This window comes from Sinohyriopsis cumingii, chromosome 2, assembly GCF_028554795.1.
Source record: "Sinohyriopsis cumingii isolate HCF-2022 chromosome 2, ASM2855479v2, whole genome shotgun sequence".
NCBI lineage: Eukaryota > Metazoa > Mollusca > Bivalvia > Unionida > Unionidae > Sinohyriopsis > Sinohyriopsis cumingii.
Genome location: NC_142962.1, coordinates 91,563,169 through 91,583,574, shown reverse-complemented (window position 1 = coordinate 91,583,574; position 20,406 = coordinate 91,563,169). Strand labels below are relative to the sequence as shown.

Genomic DNA, 20,406 nt, shown 5'->3' with positions numbered 1-20,406 from the left:
GAACTGTAATATTGTGTTTGAGTAGAAATTAACCGTCTAGACGCTTTTGCTTGAAGCGCACCGTTTGCCCAGGCTGGTATTCAGCAAGCTCGTTACGGTGTTTTTATGGGATTCGTGCATTTTACATACACATTTATCTTCTGATGAACAGCTAAAAACTTAATCATTTTACACATACTTTCTCAAAGATTTTATACATGTTGAGTCTATATATTTTATGACAAAAGACGCTTGAAAAAGTTTTATTGCAGACGACTGATGTACAACATGATATTTTAAAGACCTGGCCTCTTTAGGGTTATACAAACTTCATATGTTCTTGCGCTGCAGATATACATTATGAACGCCAGTTTACCCATAAAAATGAATTCAGTGTCGACGGAGAAAGGAACTTTGGAAATATTGAAACACGATTGAAATTAAATATTATATCCATTTTTAAACGAGTTGTTGACATCGGTCGAATGATACTTCAGTTGCTTTAATAAAAATCTGTAATAATCATTTGAGATATTTTTGAATGATCACAAAATTTGCCTGTCGTCTTTTTATGTTTCAGTGAAACGTTGTTGAACACCGTTCCAGCACAGGTTTTGCCGTAGTTACATTTTGTTATTTTCGTTTCAGATTTACAAAGAGCTTAAGGGAAGAAGGAGAGAACTGTTGTCACGGATCGAAGAAATAGAAAAAGAAAAAGCTGACCTCAGAAAAAGAGTGATTGCACATTCTGCTGGACAGGACCAACATTCATCTGCGAATGTTAATGCTTCTAGGACGCAGTGTTATTTAATTCCTAATGTTTCGCTATTATGGGACAGTAATTCCTTTACCTATATTAAAGCAGAGCAAGGAGACAATGAACCAATTACTTTCCACACAAAAGTCAAAACGGAAGTCATATGTCAGTAATCAATCTCCCTTGCACTCGGGGAATGGGGTGCTAGTGGAATTTCTCCGCATAACCTGTAGCGCAGCATCTACGCGTCATTTTTATCGTCCGTTCATTAGCACCTGCCCGTAGCATGGTTACTCAAACTGGAATGTATTTTCGTAATATATATTTATCTTTCTCGAACGATTTGCGTTTCCTAGCTCTTCTTTGTTTCAAGGCCAGTTCATTATAATATGAGCGTGGATAGGTGAATCAAATACGGGAATGTCTTTGATGACGATCATCCCCCTGAAAGCCAAAGAGAAGGGTTTAGAATTATCTTTTTAAATTTAATATTATGTCTTTTTTAAATTTAAAATTATGTCTTTTTAAATTTAAAATTGTCAGTCTTTTTCCTGTCATGAATAGTTTTTAATTTTTTGTAGAAAAAAAAATGTTTCTTGACAATTTTGTTGAAGGTCAAAGAGCAGAATTTAAATGTTTTGCTTTGCAACAGGCTTATATGCTGGATTAGAGACAGGTAAAATAAAACGGGGTTCAATCACATCTAGTATGAAGAAGCATATACAAAAATATTTCAGTTATGTCCTATACTCTAATTCAAGTTGCAAGGTTGTGACTTAATTAGTGTGTGTATTGCTGTTACTTGTTACGGTGATTCCTGACAGATTTGGAACAGTTCTTTTGAGTGGTCACTTCATAATATTGTCTTTGGTACATTTAACATGTCATCACTGAGTGACTTTTGATTCATAACTAGTGGACGGACAAACTTCAAAAGTTGTCTTTTGAATGAATTAAATTCTCATTTAGTCAGGTATTGTGACTTGGTACAAATTCTCATTGACTTTGGTCAGGTGGTATTGTGACTTGGTACAAATTCTCATTGACTTTGGTCAGGTGTTGTGACTTGGTACGAATTCTCATTGACTTTAATCAAGTATTGTGACTTGGTACAAATTCTTATTAACTTTGGTCATGTGTTGTGACTTGGTACAAATTAACTACTGCACCTTTGACAAATCCAATGGATAGCTCTTCTTGTCGTATGAATAAGGATCCAATGCGCGACTTAATTTTTCACCGTATTTAATATAGCTGTGATTATAATTCAGATAAATAACCTAATCAATACCGATATGTTTATTATTTTTTTTGGGGGGGTGCTAAGCATTTGTGAGAATATTAGCAACACTAGTATATTGATTTATTTGGACAATCTCCCCCTCCCTGTGACTCAGTGTTTAATAATCCTCTTTATAGGTATGCGAAATATGATTTAATTAAGAACGTTATACTTTAAATCAAATACAGTTATAATTTGTTGCTAGATCTGTGTGTATAGCGTGTATCGACAATTTCTGGATTTACTTGGATAATCAGATTTCCCTTTTCCAGGTCTTGGTATTTCGTAAATCAACTTTATGAGTGAAATGTTTCAACTGGTCGTTACGAATATCTGAGTGGCACCTCTTCTGGGGACTCTTGTTTATGAAAATGGCCTCAAGTATTAGACGATTATCATACCATGCAGTACATAAAGATTATATTGCTGACTCTTTATATATATATATATATATATATATATATATATATATATATATATATATATATATATATATATATATATATATATATATATATATATATATATTCAATCTTAATAGAGCCTTATCACAAGCGCAGGTCGTTCATCACTATCTAAACAACAATTGACGAGAAGTCAAACGAGAGATCGGTTCTAAACATGATGCCTGATGTACATGTCCTGATGTACATGTCCTGACTGTTGTGATTGAGATAGCTTTGAATAATGTCAACAGCACGTAGCCTTAAGAATGTGATGTGTGAAATAGTGGCTGTTGTCTAACAAGCCTATAGATGTTTAAATTCGTCAGCTGGGCATACGATTATTTGTCAGATTTACATACGATTCGATGCACTTGATTGCTTGAAACAGCCACCAATATAAGCAGTCTTTGTGTCAGCCGTTTTCGTTTTTCATTTCAGTCACTGCAAGACAGCATGACTGATTGGATTAACTTGAAATGTTTTATTTCTTTTATTAAATGTGTTTGTTGACAAACTTTATATATATATATATATATATATATATATATATATATATATATATATATATATATATATATATACCCATACACACACACCAAGCGATTTGCCCCTCCCCCACCGTAAATCATTTGATTGTATGGAATACTTTTTTAATTTTTTTCGGAGTGAAATGTAATTTAAATTAAAGATATGCAGTTAGCACATGTATATATACTGCGTATTTTGTAAGACTTCAGACCCATAATCCGGTGATCTCGGGTTCGATACCCTCCCAGGTCAGCTGCATCGGTGTGTCTTGGAAAAGGCACTTACTTCCCATTTCCTTGGCAAGATATAGCCCATAATGTGTTAATAGGGCCGTTACCTCCCAACCCCCAAAAATAAATGTAAAATAAAAATTCTTGGTTTAGTAAGAATATTCACTTTTTGTGCGAAAGTTCATTAAGGGTCAGGTGCATCTACACAATCCATGCAAAGTATTGACATTCACTGAAACGACGGACGCTGTTATCTGAATCACTTTTCTTTTAAAAGTTTTATTTCCTTTTCCTTTGGTAAGTCAAACAGCTGATGAAAATTACATGGAGGTTATATTATCTAATGTTATTATCAGCCTTGAAAGGTATTTACAGGTAATGTAATTTTGTAAAATCAAACTGACTAGATTGTTTTAATGATACATCAACCGCTCTCTCGCAAGTTGTTTGCTTTGGGCATGGGATCGCGAGAATAACGTCTAGCTATTAGAATGTATTTATGCTGGGACTATTTTTCTATTCATTTCATTTTTTATCCAGTTTTTAAGGCTTGAACCTTGAATGTCCACTAAAGGAGGTAAGTAGGCTGTTTGGCTATAATAGTCCACGATTTATGTAGTACACATGCATAAGACCTATGTACATCTCTGTACATGTGCTTATAAGACTGTCATAAAAATGTGCGTGTTTGGAGATTTAACATAGCTTTAACAATTTAAGTAATATCGTTACAATGTCTGAAGTGTGGCGGTTTATATTGATATCTAGCACCGGGGGCAGCATGTCCCACCCAGCAACATTATCATGACACCAAGTCGATCAGTCCTAAAAACACTATCATGATAGTACTGAGCGTCAATCGAGGCAGCTGCTACTGTGACTCGGCCGGGGTTCGAATCTGCGACCTCGCGCATCCGAGGCAGACGCTCTAACCACTTAGGCCACCAGAGCGGTCGTCTTATAAACTTACAGATTCACAGCATGTGCCAATTTCCAATTCCTGTGCAAACCTTACCGACACACACGCACACACATAACTATATATATATATATATATATATATATATATATATATATATATATATTCCATCATCGTTTGTATATCGAAAAAGAAGTGTGTAAGGATGTATACGTATGGTGCCGCTTTTTTTATTGACACTGTCTATTAATACTTTCTTATATATTGAAAGAACTATCTTTTATTAGTACATCTGTTAGATTTGAAATGATACGGCCTTGAAGGATAGGCCACATCGAAACTCATCACTACAGCGGATGTTGTGTTTCTTCACGAGACTTAAAAGGATTGCATGAAAATGGCATACAAGAGGGACTGTAATGTATACATGTTGCACATTCTTGCGGTTCGAATGTGCGGTATAGAGAGAGCGGTTTAGGTTGTGTATCGAAAAGCATGATCGCTAAAACATATTTAGTTACGTTTCCAGTAAATGTAATTGAGATTTGCATAACGTGTACCAGAACTACTCAATCCTACAGTACAATGATCTAAGCTTCAAATATGCCGTTCTTGAAAGAACTAATTGGAAAATGCATTTGAATTACACAATGTTTTTCCAGCTTGCATATAAAGGGGAAAATGTATATAATCAACAGCATCATCACAGGTTATAAATAACACGTAATTCTAAAATTGTATTGAACTTAATTTCACATGATTATGCCCATGTTTTCTCTCAACATTGTTGTTTTAGTTTGTTTTGTGGTGTGTTTTTTTTTTTTTGTTAAAAAAATTAATATGTGTTGTTGAATGAATTAAAGAATCTCCAACTTCTAAAAGACTCATTATAATTTCTTTAGATAAACTCCCCCCATGTAGGATATTCAAAAGATGAAAAAGTAAAACCACTGTGTTTATTGTGATGATTTTGTACAGTTTTTTTAAATTAAATTATGTAAAAATAATTAATTTAGTTTTTTTTTTTTTTAATCGATTAGTTTTTATAAAGTTATCTAACGAAAGTGTCCTTCATTTTGAAACTTTCATCAAGAGAGCTTGCGAAGACAGTATATGTATTGATGCTTCAGTCGAAGAGCGTATCAGCGCCCACGTATTTATTGCAGTTTTTGTCGCATCTAGGACAGAATGTATGCAGTGTTTTGTTCTATTGAGGTGGGAACAAAACTGTGAGGCTTTGCTATTCAGACTTGGCATCAGTGGGATAATACTGTTCTGAAAGTGAATTGTGATTAAATCGAGAATTTCCTTCATTGGACTTAAAAAATAACTGTAGCTAACTATCGTTAAATTTGCACTTATGGTCTAGAACAGATCGTTTTAACGAGTTAAATCTTTGTATAATATTATTATACTGAGTTTTGTGTAATATTTATTTTCTCCTATTTTGTACCAAATAGATTCAAATAAAAATTATTTCATTTAAGAACGTGTTTTATTTATATTTGCTTTTTTAATATCATTAGATAAGTTTCGTCTTCTACTTGAAACTGATGGTCGTACCTGTAAATCCAGGTATGAACCAGGATTAATCGATCAGACGTAAATTGACGCAGTTTGAATATCTGGGGAAGGCAGACACGCAATTGACATCCATACAAAGAGGCGTTTGATCACTTTATATAAAACATTTGCGACAATGAACTCCATGTCAGCGAAAGAAAAGCTTTACTCTCCTTTCAGGACATACTGTATAGGTGAATTTAGTTAATAATTTCGTCATCTACAATTTAATAAATCAGTCTCAGAGAATCAGAGCGTGTCTTGTCACAGACCTGCAGTCGTTCTTCTGCAACTCCATAGTATCCCTCAATTCGGTCAGGTTAGGTTCTGAAAGTCTGAAGGAAAGAAAGAAATAGAGGTTTGATAGTGTATTTCACTCAAAGAAACTCCCATGTTTCCAGCAAGAACAATAGAGAAAAACTACACCACAGCGCCAGCTTTGAAATCGCGAGACCTACTCCTGTATAGGTATTTCAATGTTTAACTTGTTTTGTGGCCTGAATAATTTTGACTCGTTATGAAAATTTTCGACCGAGATCTTCTGGTTTAAAACAAATTATTTACATCTTCTGTCCTGTTTTAAACTCGTTGTGATTTAATGCAGGATTCCCTTGGTCTAAGACTTCATGATTTTCGCTTGCTTCGCCCATTCAACGATTCATACAGTCTCTTGAGTTTATGTTTGAGACTTGACTTGAAACTCACCGACGTTTAATTTCACCCATTGTGTAAGGTTAATGCATCTTGGGTGTTTAACCGTTTCAGAGCTAGACTTGCCACAAAGTTTTCCATTTTGTTTGATAATTACCGCCGCAGGTTGCGTTTTTACTATATGCTTGCCTCCCGTTAACATCGGGCACCTGTCAAACATGTTGAAACAAGCTAACGAGTTTGTTAAGACCAAATGATACCGATATACTTTCAGCATTTGAAGTTCAAAAGCCCTCTTTCCACTTGGAAAGCTGCGTAAATTAATCTTTTCAGATCTATTGTCCTGTATTTCATTATAAAGATGATCGTATATCTCCTTTTGGAGGCGAAGTCTTTGTTTGGTGACAATGTTCTCGAGCTTAAAACTTGCAATTGTATCATTTTCCCCCTGTTGCTCGCTGATGTGTATCCGTATGCCAACAAAAATAACATCTAATACAATACAATTTGCTTTAGGGTTTTTCGAGGTCAGGAGAACAACAATCGTTCGGAAACCATTATCTCCGTCATTATGAAGAGTTCATTATCATGGTTGAAATGGGTAAAGGATTGCAAAAAAGAAACATATGTCTAAATGAATAGCTTATTCAATAGCCTCGCGTGTATCCATCTAAACAATTAGTCACGCCTGTTGACGGTTGTAAAACCTGTATCGGTATAAATTTGGGCGGTGTTTAATTTCGCCCCTATGCATGCTAACTCTTTTCACACCATAAATAAGATGACATACGATTACAATTAATGCTACAAACGCGACAACAAACCAGTAAACACAGCTCATTACGTATCGTTAATAATATATGTATTACCCCTTCTTTTATAAGTGTTAAAAGTAAACCGCTTTATCCCTCAGTTTGTCCACAAGCATGATGCAAGCATAAAATGCAAACATGTAAATATCCTCAGAGCGTTACCGTTGTGACAGTAACTTGTATCATTGACCTCATTTCTGTAAGAATCCACCCGTGTGGCCCAATTAAACAAAAAATCAAGTAAACTTGACTCTATCCAAATTATTATATTTGAATTTTCGATTGAATCGTAGCCACGAATGACTTCATTTCGTAATAATATGGATATACAGATGAAAGAAAACTGAAGAAATAAGTTCATCACGTACACAAATCTGCTTTGTCATCGTGAGGTTTTGAGATCTTTTATATGAAACTGGTAATCGACAAACACGTGGCTTGTTTCAGCGTATTTGCGATTGTTAATTTTACACTATTGAATGGCTTGAAAAATAAAACTGTAATTTAAATAGATAATGATTAATATTTTATCGTTTGTTTTATAATAGGTCAGATAAAGAGGACAAAAAGGAAGTTTCTTATATTTACTATTTGTTTTAACAACAGGTCAAATAAACGGGACAGAAAAGGGCGTTTCCACCACTTAAAATAGACTGAAATTGGTGATAAATGCCTATAATTTATATAACTTGTGGCCTTGTGAATTTCCAATTCCCAAGTTTTATAAATATTTATAAGCTTTTGATGTTGATAATGTAGATTTGTAAATGTTGGTACAGAAAATAAAATTCAGCTTTAGCTCTGCAACATCAAAAATGACCATGACTTCTTTTGGAGGCCAAGTCTTTGTTTGGTGACAATGTTCTCAGTGTTAGCTCTGCACCATCAAAAATGACCATACGTGCGTATGAAAATGAAAAACGTGTGTATCTCATTGTGTTGTTTTGAGTGTGATGCGTTTTTATTTTCAAAATAGGCACAACAGTTTTGATTTAACTGAAGAAAATTAAGCCAATCCTGGTTTTTCTTTTCCATGTTTATATTTTAATAATTAATTGTTAACCAGTAGCTTGTTTAATCAATGTTTAAATGTTCTTACACTGAATGAGCAATGCGAATTCGAGTATAATTGACAATCTGCTGTTGTTCTTGTTGTTATTAATGGTGGTAATGGTTTTGTTTGTGATAGAGGTGATAGTGTGGTGGTAATTGTGGCAATAATGTGGCAGTAATAATGATGATGGTGGTTATTTTTTTCTCTCCATGTAACACTATCTTCTTAAGTGTTTTTTCTAAAACTATCGCCATAAAACTTTCTATGCCAGTAAATGTGTGTGTATGTGTGTGTGTGTGTGTGCACGTAGGCGCGTTAATGTGTTAGTCGAATTTTTTTATAGCAAATCTTGCTTTCAAATAAATGAACAGTTTGCTACAATTCGTCTTACACTACGCCGTTTTGCGTGTGTGTGTGTGTGTTTCAACATTTTAATCTCAAAGCTCTCATTTACAACAATCAAACTGGAAGCTTTAATCGAACACACTTTAAAACAAGTGCACTTGTCAAGTAAAATGCATGGGCGGATCCAAGACCTTTCATGGGATAGGTAAAGAAGTAGACAAGGGGTCTATATATTGGAACTCCTAGTTAGGAAACAAGGGGCGAACCTCCGATAGCTCCTGCATTTTAAACGTTCCTATTGCATACTTTAGCTATCAGACTATAACAAAATTATGAAAGGTTCCGGTCGTTTCGCTTTTGGGTGGTGAGGGAAGGGTTGGTCCCATCTCCGCCCTTGAAATTAACGATCAAAAAGCATGGAGGGAGTGGCCCCATCTCCGCCATTGTTATAAATGATCAAAAGCATGACATATCAATAGATATGGGTGGGAGGTGACACGGATGTGAAACGGATGAAATCTCTATATATATAAATTGGGGAAGACGCAAGCGACATTAATATTTCTTTCTTATTCTTGTTCCAAAAGTTATGAATTCAGCACGAATCTAGCTGGTTAAATTGATACATGAAAACCAGCATAAAGTGTTTGGAGACCTATATTTAGAATCTATGAGAAACTGCCTGTAAATATTGACTTAACTCTGAATCAACCACCTTTACAAACAAAGGGGCTTAAAACGCTAAATTAGCATCACTCAATATACGAGCGAGACCACCAAATCTGACTTTTGGTTCGTAGTCAATAGATTTGCGATATGACTAAAAAATCTGAAAGTTTGCATAAATATGTAATCATATGTCTGTTTCTTGGAGCACTTTATCATTAAGTTGCATTTTCAGTATATTCTAACACCGGGTAGTGCGGTATTATATTTAAAAAATTATTCGCAAGTTCGAGGTCAATATTCTGATCATACCTCGAATGCGATCAGAACAGGGCTCGGTCATTTGCGTCAGGTCACGAAATAACCTCGGAAGTTATTGCAGGAATAATATATACATCAATTAGATGTGTTTGGCGATTCGTAGGCCCGGTCCTAGGGCAAGGCGAATGAGGCAACCGCCTTGGGCCCGCGCTTTCTCGCAATGCAATTTGTTTGCTTGGGGCCCCGCTTATCGCTTTTGCTGGTTTGGGCCCCGCACATCCTAGGGTCGTTCCTGGCGATTCGCCTCTGGCAGGGTGCATGACATGTTGCAATAGCAAAGGCCAAGGTCATTCCGATTATGATTTTGTCTCCCTCCGCCTTTATTTTGTTCCATTTGAACGAAAGGAGCTCAGAGTATAATTCTCAATGGCGACCAATTATATCAGAGGTTTATTTCAAGACATGACGGAAATGATTGAGCTATGTTCCGAGCGACCTCGAATTCATACCGATAAGTTGCCATTTGGACCACTTCGGGTTTTTTCGAAACAAGGATTGATTGAGAAAGTTGCGAATGCATCGAAGTTTTTTCATTCTGAACTTCTCGATCAATTTTACGATCTGTCCAATCGCAGAAATAGCCGATTACATTTGAATAGATTGCGATTTATTTCTGCGAAGAAATTTTGGGTAATTTTTTATTTTTTTAATTACTGCACCGACAGGCATCATCCGAGGCATAATTTTGTCTCGCAGAAATAGCCAAAGTGGTGTGCATGATAAAAATTGACACCATACATGAAGTCTGGAAGTTTAACATATTTTCTATCAAAGAAAACAGTTTAATTTGTGAAAACAAACTTAGTTGCTGGTCCTATCCACGTGTATGTATACTGTTATCAAGAGAATGATATGATATGTCTCCAGAATTAGCAATTCACGTGACAGCCGAGAAAGCAGACATAACAACATTTTGCCTTCTACGACGCAAGTTTGGAACTTTTAGTCATTGTTAGCAAGACTAATACGAGACTAATTCCCAAAGTTCAGGAAAGTATCCGGGAATCCGCGATATATTAAATATTTGTATAGGCTCCCCTGTTTCATCTCTCTCTCTCTCTCTCTCTCTCTCTCTTTGTTAAATACTGGGTAATTTACATATACATAACAATTGCATAACTTTATAACACAAGATATTCACTGAAACTGATTGATTGATACATTAAGTGACATGAAAGCTATCATTTGATGCATTAAATGTAATCATAATGACATCAAAACGATCGTTTAATGCAATAGATTCGATAATAATGACAAGGAAATGATCGTTTGATGCAATAAATGATATAATAATGACAAGAAAGTAGTCGTTTGATGCATTAAATGCAAGAATAATGATATGAAAGTGATTGTTGGATGCACTGCATGCAATAACAATGATATGAAAGCGATCGTTTGATGCATTAAATGCCAGAATAATGACAAGAAAGTGATCGTTTGATGCATTAAATGCAATCAAAATGACATGAAAGCGATCGTTTGATGCATTAAATGCTATCTAAATGACCTGAAAGTGATCATTTGATGCATTAAATGCAATTTTAATGACATGAAAGTGATCATTAGATGCATTAAATGCAATTTTGATAACATGAAAGCGATCATTCGATGCATTAAATGCAATAATAATGACAAGAAAGTGATCTTTGATGCATTAAATGCAATATAAAATGACAGTAAAGCGACCATTTGATGAATTAAATCAATACTAATGACAAGAAAGTGATCATTTGATGCATAAAATGCAATAATAATGACATGAAAGTGATTGTTTGATGGATTAAATACAATTTTAATGACATGAAAGTGATCGCTTGATGCATTAAATGCAATTTTAATTTCACGACATTGGTCGTTTGATGCATTAAATAAAATTTTGATGTCATGAAAACCATCGTTTGATACATTAAATATAATTTTAATTTCATGAAATTGGTCGTTTAATGCTTTATATATATAATGCATTAAATGACCAAAAAGTCTGAAAGTTTGCATAAAAATGTAATCAAATGTCCGTTTCTTGGAGCAATTTATCATTAAGCTGCATTTTTCAGTATATTATAACACCGGATAATCCGGTATTATAAATAAAATTTTATTCGCAAGTTCGAGGTCAATCCTGCTGATCATACCATGAATGCGATCGGAACATCGCTCGGTCATCATTTGCGTCAGGTCATGAAATAACATCGAAAGGAATTGTAGGAATACACATCAGTTAGATGTGTTTGGCGATTCGCCTCTGGCGGATTGCCACAAGGCCCAACGGACATTTATAACATTCTGTTATTGCTAGGAAAAGTTGCCTATAAAGTTATAACAAAAGTCAGTTTTTGTTGTGAATTTGTTAGAATGATAGCGGCCGTGGAAAAAGAAAAAAAAAAATATGATATGCATACTTATGTTAAGCTGGCTAGATGATCATGATATTTGGGTTATGTCCAGTGGAGTTATTTCCCCTAGATCGTACAGAAATGGTCAACTTGCGAATATGATTCCACTTGACATTCTCTTCGTTAAATATTTGTCTTTTACTTCGCACCTCACGAGATTCTGTGTGCATTTCATCGCTACTGCCATGACCTTGGTCCTCTGCATGACTGGTGATTTCATGTACGGAACCGACATTTGTTTCAGCTTCATATGTGATTACATGAGCATTTCTGATTACATGAGCATTTCTGGTAGATACCGTTTTTATGTCACCATTATTAACATGGACTATAAAGTAGTGTATACCCATATCTTCTGAGAAATGACCCAAACAAACCACTGGCAACTACTAGTCAAATACACCACTGTCTGTGTCGAGAGCTGAATGTTCGTGTCCATTTGTAGACACCACTACACACTTTAAATTGTGCTCTGGCATTATAGGCCCAAGAGTTAGTTTATCTCCTTATTCGTCGGCTTTCTTCATATCGTCAATTCGAATACATTTCTCAGACTTAAATCTTCAACAACCTGTCTAAAAAAGGTAGACATGCCGATCGTCACGAGATGGCTATTTTCAAATCGATATTTTTTAACACCGGCGGGGCGACCGAGCGACCGTTGAGAAACCCGATAGAAAAAGGTCCGTGTAGTCAGTGTGCCGAGTTTGGGTTGTTTGTTTGGGCAGATATTTAAAAAATAATTTTTCGAAACGTCAACCTCAATATCATTACTAATCTTCATTTTTCCAAGGGTTAATTACCTATGAAGTAGAACAACTCTTGGTGTAAAACTACTCAATTTATCGTCCGAAAACCAACTTAAAGAATTTTGTCATAGTGACCTTGATCTTTTACATATACTGACCTCACAGTAAATATTTTTGTTTCTTTCTTCCAAAGTGTCATTTTTCCGTGAAGGGTAAATCATCTATTACGTTTCACACAACTATTCTAGCTATCATCCAGAAACCATTTTCTATTTTTTTCAGTGACCTTGACTTTTGACTTGCTGACCTTAAGCTCAGTAGGCGTCTTCCTCTTATGGGTAGACTATATATGAAGTTTCATAACACTGGTTGCAAGACTAAAGACTACAGTTATCAGGAAATGAATGTTTCTAAAGACAGACCGACGGACAAACTGAATACATTGGACCTTTGCGGTGGATGGGGGGATAATAATAATAATAATAACATTACAACAAGTGGGTCTTATTGGCTCCAGATCTATCATGAGTCAATCGATAGGATGTGACATACAATACATCGGGTCACAACTTTGAAAACAAAAAATATGTGCACGTCACAATACACTATTTTAAAAGCTCTGGCACACACACTCCTTCAGAGAACAAAATATTTCTGAACATTTTTCATAATACAGAATATACAAGAAACATGTAACCACCGCGTGTTGAGCAAATATGATGCACTGGCATTATCTGTGCAAAGTTGTCATTTGTCAAAACATATGTTTACCCCAGCAATTGGAGGGAGGGGACGGGACAACTGCTCCTGCCCCCACAAATCCCTTAATCCGGACCTGCTTACAGGGCTAGTGCTCTACCAGCGAGAGCGAGCTATTATAGAGAAGACGGTAGAATTAGCTACCGAATTATCACAATATTCTCTACCCGACTGCATTACCAAAGTCAGATTTATTCAAGACCATGTATATTCATATCAATATACCAAGATGCTAACTCTGGTGAATGTACCTTTTTGATTTTTTAAAATAAAAATTGAAGGTATGACTAACACCGCAAAATACTTCATACATAACCATGATCATTATGAACAGCTACAGATTGGAGCTTTTTACGGAAACGGTTTGAATAAAATGATCCAATGGAAACGTTTTAGGATGTGGAATGAATTATTGCGTAATAAGGCACTTGGACCGCATATCCTTGGCATAAAATAGCAATTGATGTTTAAAGTCCCGCTAAAATCAACATTTCATTCCATGCCAGTCTGAATTGTCACGTGATCATGAATTGTTCTTGTTTTGTCCAGTTGTATGGATGAGATTCCACACTTAATATTGTGTTTTTGAAACAGACAAACCCCCACCCCTTTAAACTGACCACGATTGAACCGGATAATTCTGCCTAGAAAGAACAACTGAAATTTGTTGACAGAATCTTTCAAATTTTATTAAGCGCGTGGAACCCGGCAAAGAAACTAGCTACTAACTCCATCTGACTGCCAAACAACCTTCAACGGAAAGCAGTCATGCGGTTCGCGTGGTCCACTTTTTTGCAGACAGGTGAATACAGTGCCGGATTAAACCCTGTGGAGGCTCTTAGGCAGTGGAAATCTTGCCCTCCTCCCATCGCAAATTATCTCCTAATACGGTTTTAATTTTACCAACCATCAATTTTAATAAACCAATTCTATTACACAAAACAAATATTAACAATTATTAATGTTATTAAACAAATTAACATTTCATGTTATTAAACAAAAATTATTACATATTATTTTGATCCGTTGTCGCGGAGACCCTAATGGCATGGGGCCCATAGGCAGATGCCTACTCTGCCTATTTGGTATTCCGGCACTGGGTGAATACCAAACGGTACCATACACTATTAACGATAGTATAGTCTGACAGAATAAGTGACAACTGTCTCTCAAATAGTGTCCACTCTAAGCATGATAAGGTAATGTCAAGATTATTATTAATCACAGAGAAAAACTACAAGTGTATAATAACTCGGATAAAGAAGTAAAGTCTCTTAGAAGAGCCGTACCCGCTAAATTCAATTAATAAATAAATAATAATAAATAAAATCATATACACACTCATATACAGTAATACCTCGAACATTCGCGAGGTTAGGTTCCAGAACCAGTCGCGGATCAGGAGGAATCGCGAATGTTTGGTACGAGTCACTAAAAATGCTAATAAATGCTTATTTCTAGGGTTTAAACCCTAAATATGACGCAAATCATGCTCCCAAAGCACTTTAATTTCATTTAAAAGTTAGCTTAATACATACATTACCCTTAAAAAGAGAAATAAATGGTTGACGTAAAAATAGAGTACAGTATCGCCTAATGGGTATTTGCCACACTAGCGCATTTACAGTACGGTACACGTATACTAATATTACCCCTATACTAATTCATTGGCTGCCGTTTTCTTTTGCACTCAAGTAAGGTAAAACCAAGTAACGAATGGGACTGTAAACTTAATGACTGAAGTTTTCTTTGTCATTGTCAGGAAGGTAAACTAGGTAAACTTCATATGTCACAGAAGTCATATAACGAAGGTACAATTCAATAAAATAAAGAAAACATGTACGTAGAGGGTACCAATGAAAATATCGCGAATCCGTGAATTCGCGAATCCAGAAACGCGAATGCACGAGGTATTACTATATATATATATATATATATATATATATATATATATATATATATATATATATCGCTACGATGTTTGCAGTGTGTTCACTTATAGTGATGTCTAGCACTAAGATATCATGCTGCAGACATGTCCCACCCAGTCACATTATCCTGATACCAGGCCGACCAATCCTAACACTAATCTCTTAATGCTGATCGCCGAGCAGTGGCAAAGAAACATCTAACAAGCCATTTTATCTTATATTTTTCAAGATATGACTCCCCGTCCGCTGAGTTCCAGAGGAACCAACAAAATTATACCCCTGTTCAAATAGCTACGATATGGTTTAGATCAGAGGTGGGCAAAGTCTCCAGTGCAAGTGCCGCATACACAAATTTACACCTTGTCGCGGGCTGCATAGTTCATTAAGCAAAATAATTAATATTTGAAATAGCAAAAACAAAAGGTTTTTCTAAATAACATCATAATTAATTTTCAGTTGTTAATATGTTGTTAGTATTTGAAAACTTAAACATAAACTTCAAAAGAAGCACATTTATTTGATAAACAGAGTAACATAAACAGAGTCAGTGCGAATGATGACTTGTTCCTAGGCCGCATGAAAGCCCTTGGCGGTCCGTAGTTTTCCCACCCCTGGTTTAGATGGTTATCTAGTCTGGTACCCTTTACTCTCATGATGCTTCGCGAAGCATGAGGAGGCCAGGGTACCAGGCCATTTGTTATCGATTTTCACTACGTGGCTTACGAGATGTGTTAAGGAATGGCTTACAAAGAGACGAGGTAAAGGACAAATGCATAAAAAGCGTTATAGTAATTCCTTCGCTTGACGCTATTGCGAGATAACAACGATTAAACGTTAGTTACCAATTTGCCTTTTCTTGTCTACCCTCACAGGACCATCAATTCTGCAATATTTTCCGTCTTAATTTGAAGACAATGTATAATGTCTTAAATGACACGTACAAATAAGGTTGACGAGACACGAATAAAATACACTGTACTATATACTGAACATAGAGGGGAAGAAAGGAAATATTTGAAAGTGCAAATTTGTTGCATAACAAAACTGTGTAACAGAAAGATCCTTGCTTTGCACCTCAGTGATCCTAGGCTCAATTCCCAGTGACACTATACCCGGTTGCCCATCTATGGTTGCTGATATCCTTAAGATCGTTCACCGACTTCTTCTACATAAAATAAAATAATGTAATAAAATTTTATTTTATTTTCTGAATATCAGATTTATTCTTGTAAAAAGTAGGATCTGTACGGTGATCATGTATTATTCTGATCAAATTATTTGTTTCCTTAATATTTATTTTTGGGGAGGGAGGCGGTAACAAGTTATTAACAAAAATGTTTATAGATTTATTTTCCGCCTTGCAAACACACACACACACACACACACACACACACACACACACACACGCACACTGTGACTATAGACCAATCAATCCTGCAAATTACATTTGTCCCACACTGACTATAGCAAACTATATTTGTCCCAGAGTGAGCGTAGGCCAATCGATCCAGCAATATTTGAGGCAGCAAGTCGTGTTCTCCTTCCATGCTTTCCTCATCGTCAGAGTCTTCAGCAGGCGAATCCTAAGTGGTACTTTAACCCTCTTTCTCCTTTTCATTGGCCTGACACGTAGCTCTGAGCGTGTGGAACTTGACATGTCAATATCTTCAGAATCAGTTTCATTTTCATTGTCCTCTGTACAGACAGTACCCTTATCATAATCATCCCACATTGGCTCTTGTTTTAATGTGACCTTTGTACATGTCACACTTGTACTTGTATCCATGCTTTTGATGTCACTACCCATTTTTGTAAGGTTAACTCGACTCAGATAGTCATCGTCCTCATAATGGCCAACTTCTATCTTTAAATCTTTAATGGTAGGATATACACAATACTGATCTTGATAAAGGTCACTATCAATTGCACCTACTGGCTCGTTACAAAGGCCGATATTTGTAATATCTATACCATCCAACTGCTGAATAATTAAAAATGTTTCATTCATATCTGCTCTTTCTATACAGGAATGCTTGTATGGAAACTGGGGTTCGTACTTTTGCTGCGATGTCTGTTTGTTATTGTTATTGTCTTCCTTATTATTTGTGAGTTCAAGCAAATAGTAGGAGCTATTAAAATTATTGTCGAATTCTACAAGAATTTGGTTCTGAAATACATTCCTGGTGACAGTACTTTGATCTTCGCCAAATGTCTCGCTTTCAATCAGACGCATATACTCTTCCATATTTGTTCCAAGACCGTTGTTTTTCACGTGCATCCATTGTATCGATTCATTAGCAGACTTGTCATCAAAAAGGGAAGCTTTGGCAAGGTTTTCATTTTCTTTGAACACTGTTTTGTCCTTGGAAGCAGTTAAAGAGTGTTTTTCTTTCATGTTGTACTTTACCTGGGGATTCTTAACGTTACCCGCCTGATTATTTTTCTTGCAATTCCGTTTCCCCTTAACTCGAGCATCTACTTTGTTAAGGAACTCACATGGTTTCCTTTTCCTCTTTCTTTCATTTAAATCCTTATCTGTTTCGTCTAAATGCATATATCCGACATCTTTATCAGAGGTTTTCACTGTTTTTCTCCTCTTCAGTCTGCCATTTTCCTCACTGGAAAACTCTGAAATCTGTATTTTCTTCCCGAATCCGTAATTTTTCTCGTGAGAAAATTCATGCTCACACTTTCTTTTTTCCTGAAGTCCGGTTCCGTAGTGGTGATTTACATTCTTTCTTGTTCCATCGGACGTTTTTTGTCGATCTCGTTTCATCGTTGATTTGCCTCTAGACTCATTCGGCTGGGTGCATCTCATCCTCTTCTGGCAGGTTCCAATACCTTCTCTAGGAGAAAAGGCTTCCAGTTTTCTCTTCTTTCTCTCATTTCTGAAAGATAAAAGACGGTACTTGCGAATGAAGCAGAGTACAGAATAAATCATGTATTATAAAATATTATAATTTCTTTAAAAATGTTATTTATTTTGCATGAAAATGAATCACAAGTTATTAATCATATTATAACAGGACGTTAGATAAGTGTAATATTATCTGCACAGGATCGCCAATAATGGGAGATACTGTTCTACAATCAAAACACATGTACTAAAACTTCTTTCGCCACTCCGGTGGCCTAAGTGGTTCGTGCGTCCGCATCGGATGCGGGAGGTCGCGAGTTCTAACCCCGGCCGAGTCATACCAAAGACGTATAAAAATGTTACTAGCAGCTGCCTCTCTCGACGCTCAGCATTAAGAGATTAGCATTAAGATTTCTCGGCATGGTGTCAGTATAACGTGACTAGACATCATTATAAACTGACTCACTGCTGACATCGTTGCGATATGACTATAATTGTTAAAAATATGTTAAAAGTCTAAATCACACACACACACACACACACACACACACACACACACACACACCTTTTCCATCAAAAGATGCTCCTGCTGATGTATTTTGATATGAAGAAAGAGCATGTATTTGTTGAGCGTGACAGATGATACCTACAACTGTAAGATCGTTTCCGAACGTCTCGTAGGACTGTGCGATTCCTCCTTATTCATGGTGGCAAAGGCAAAACACTTTCAGACGGAAAAAACCCTGCTGCTACCGCTAAGCTCTAGTGCTGGCGAAATGTAGTTACTATGACTGTCACGTGATATAATAAAATGACGTAACGCTAGCTACTCTTTTGTGCTTACGTCAGCCGTTCAAAACGTCATCATGCACATGATTTTGTATCCTTGAAGGAGATATTAAAATATTTAAATATTCGAATTACTTGATGACTTAGAGGAGTAGCAATTCAATTAAATTCTACAAAACACTCTATCCAAATTGTACTGGCTGCCATGTATAGCCTATCGTACGACGAGAAATGTCATTAAACCCCAAACAACAACATCAAGAACGAACCAAAAAGGGTTAATTCAAAATGAAATGTGGATCTTTTATTCAGTTACTTTTGAATTAATCCACTATACACGTAGTTGAAAAGCTGAAGTTGTTTGTCTGTAACATCGGTGACCACAATGATTTGAACAGATGAATACTGTAGTGTGAAGATACCTGTGCATGTGTTCCATTTACATTTATAAAGTTGGTTTGAAATTCGTTTTGAAGTATGTTTTACACGGTCATTTTCTGGTAAAGTTTTAGAAGCTACAAAATTTAATTACTCGTTTAAGTTGAAGTTCTTTTCTGAGTTGTAATTGCAAGACCGTAATCTAGGTACTCTTTTCACTTAAAATTAATTAGTTTGTAGTTCTAGCTGTACTCATTGGAAGTCATATGTCTACAATGGCGTGTTGACCAAAAAAGGACACAAAGACTTTAATTGTAAGACATACAATAAATTCAAGTTCAAGTCATCCTGACAATACAGTGCTGGCCCTTTTACTAACTTTTCTTCCTCCTATCTTTACATGATCAGGTCTGAAGTTTGTAACTGGCACTTTGTAGACAGGCATATGTATCTCTCATAGCCAGTATTGTTGGGACACACACACACACACACACACACACACACACACATTGTAAAACACGACGGTCAGGATCGACTTTGAACAGACTCAAACGACGGTTACATGTTTGGAGGTCCCATACTTCTGGTCATAAGAAAAGTGACAACGGAAACAGAAAATGTCAACACAATTTATTTTTAATGGCGGCTATTATTTGCTAATGCATATAGATATGACTGAGTTCTGTAAATAACTATATTTAGCACAATTTTAAAAAATAACATAATGTAGGTGTAAAGAAAACAAAGGAATAATTCAATAGTTTGTTATGTAGGGATATTGTAATCCAAGTATTCTAAAGCAGAATTTAATGAGGTTATATCTATTTCATGACTTTAACGTAGACTACTGAGAAAGTAATATGCCTTTATGTTCTGCACCATAAATACTAAATAAGGTGCATGTGGCGTGACGGGGTTGTTATACCGTCACTGTGGAAGGTGTGGTGTGGGGTTATTCCGATATATTTTTAAAATTGTTATAGAAGTCCCACCCAGA

The 20,406-nt window shown here is 35.8% G+C and overlaps 2 protein-coding genes across 2 annotated transcripts in view; one reads left to right on the top strand and one right to left on the bottom strand.

The window, feature by feature from the left end:
• LOC149805363 (uncharacterized) overlaps positions 1–5,630 on the top strand; it is a 64,299-nt gene extending 58,669 nt beyond the window's left edge. The window contains exon 3 of the mRNA XM_089949693.1: positions 628–5,630. Within this exon, the coding sequence (XP_089805819.1) occupies positions 628–909 (282 nt within the window). The 3' untranslated portion in view covers positions 910–5,630. The remainder of the gene's footprint in view (positions 1–627) is intronic.
• A 10,151-nt stretch (positions 5,631–15,781) lies between these two features.
• Positions 15,782–19,024, bottom strand: LOC149805362 (uncharacterized). The gene is made up of 2 exons (XM_089936172.1): positions 18,893–19,024; positions 15,782–18,273 (listed from the first exon to the last, which is right to left on the bottom strand). The coding sequence occupies exons 1-2, from the start codon at positions 18,946–18,948 to the stop codon at positions 16,857–16,859; spliced, it is 1,473 nt and encodes a 490-aa protein (XP_089792298.1). The 5' UTR covers positions 18,949–19,024; the 3' UTR covers positions 15,782–16,856.
• Between the last annotated feature and the right edge of the window lie 1,382 nt (positions 19,025–20,406).

Coding starts and splice junctions, on each gene's coding strand:
- LOC149805362 (XM_089936172.1), bottom strand. CDS start 18,948: ATGAATAAGGAGGAATCGCACAGTCCTACGAGACGTTCGGAAACGATC. Junction 18,274..18,892: donor TCGGAAACGATCTTACAGTT/GTAGGTATCATC, acceptor TTTATCTTTCAG/AAATGAGAGAAAGAAGAGAA.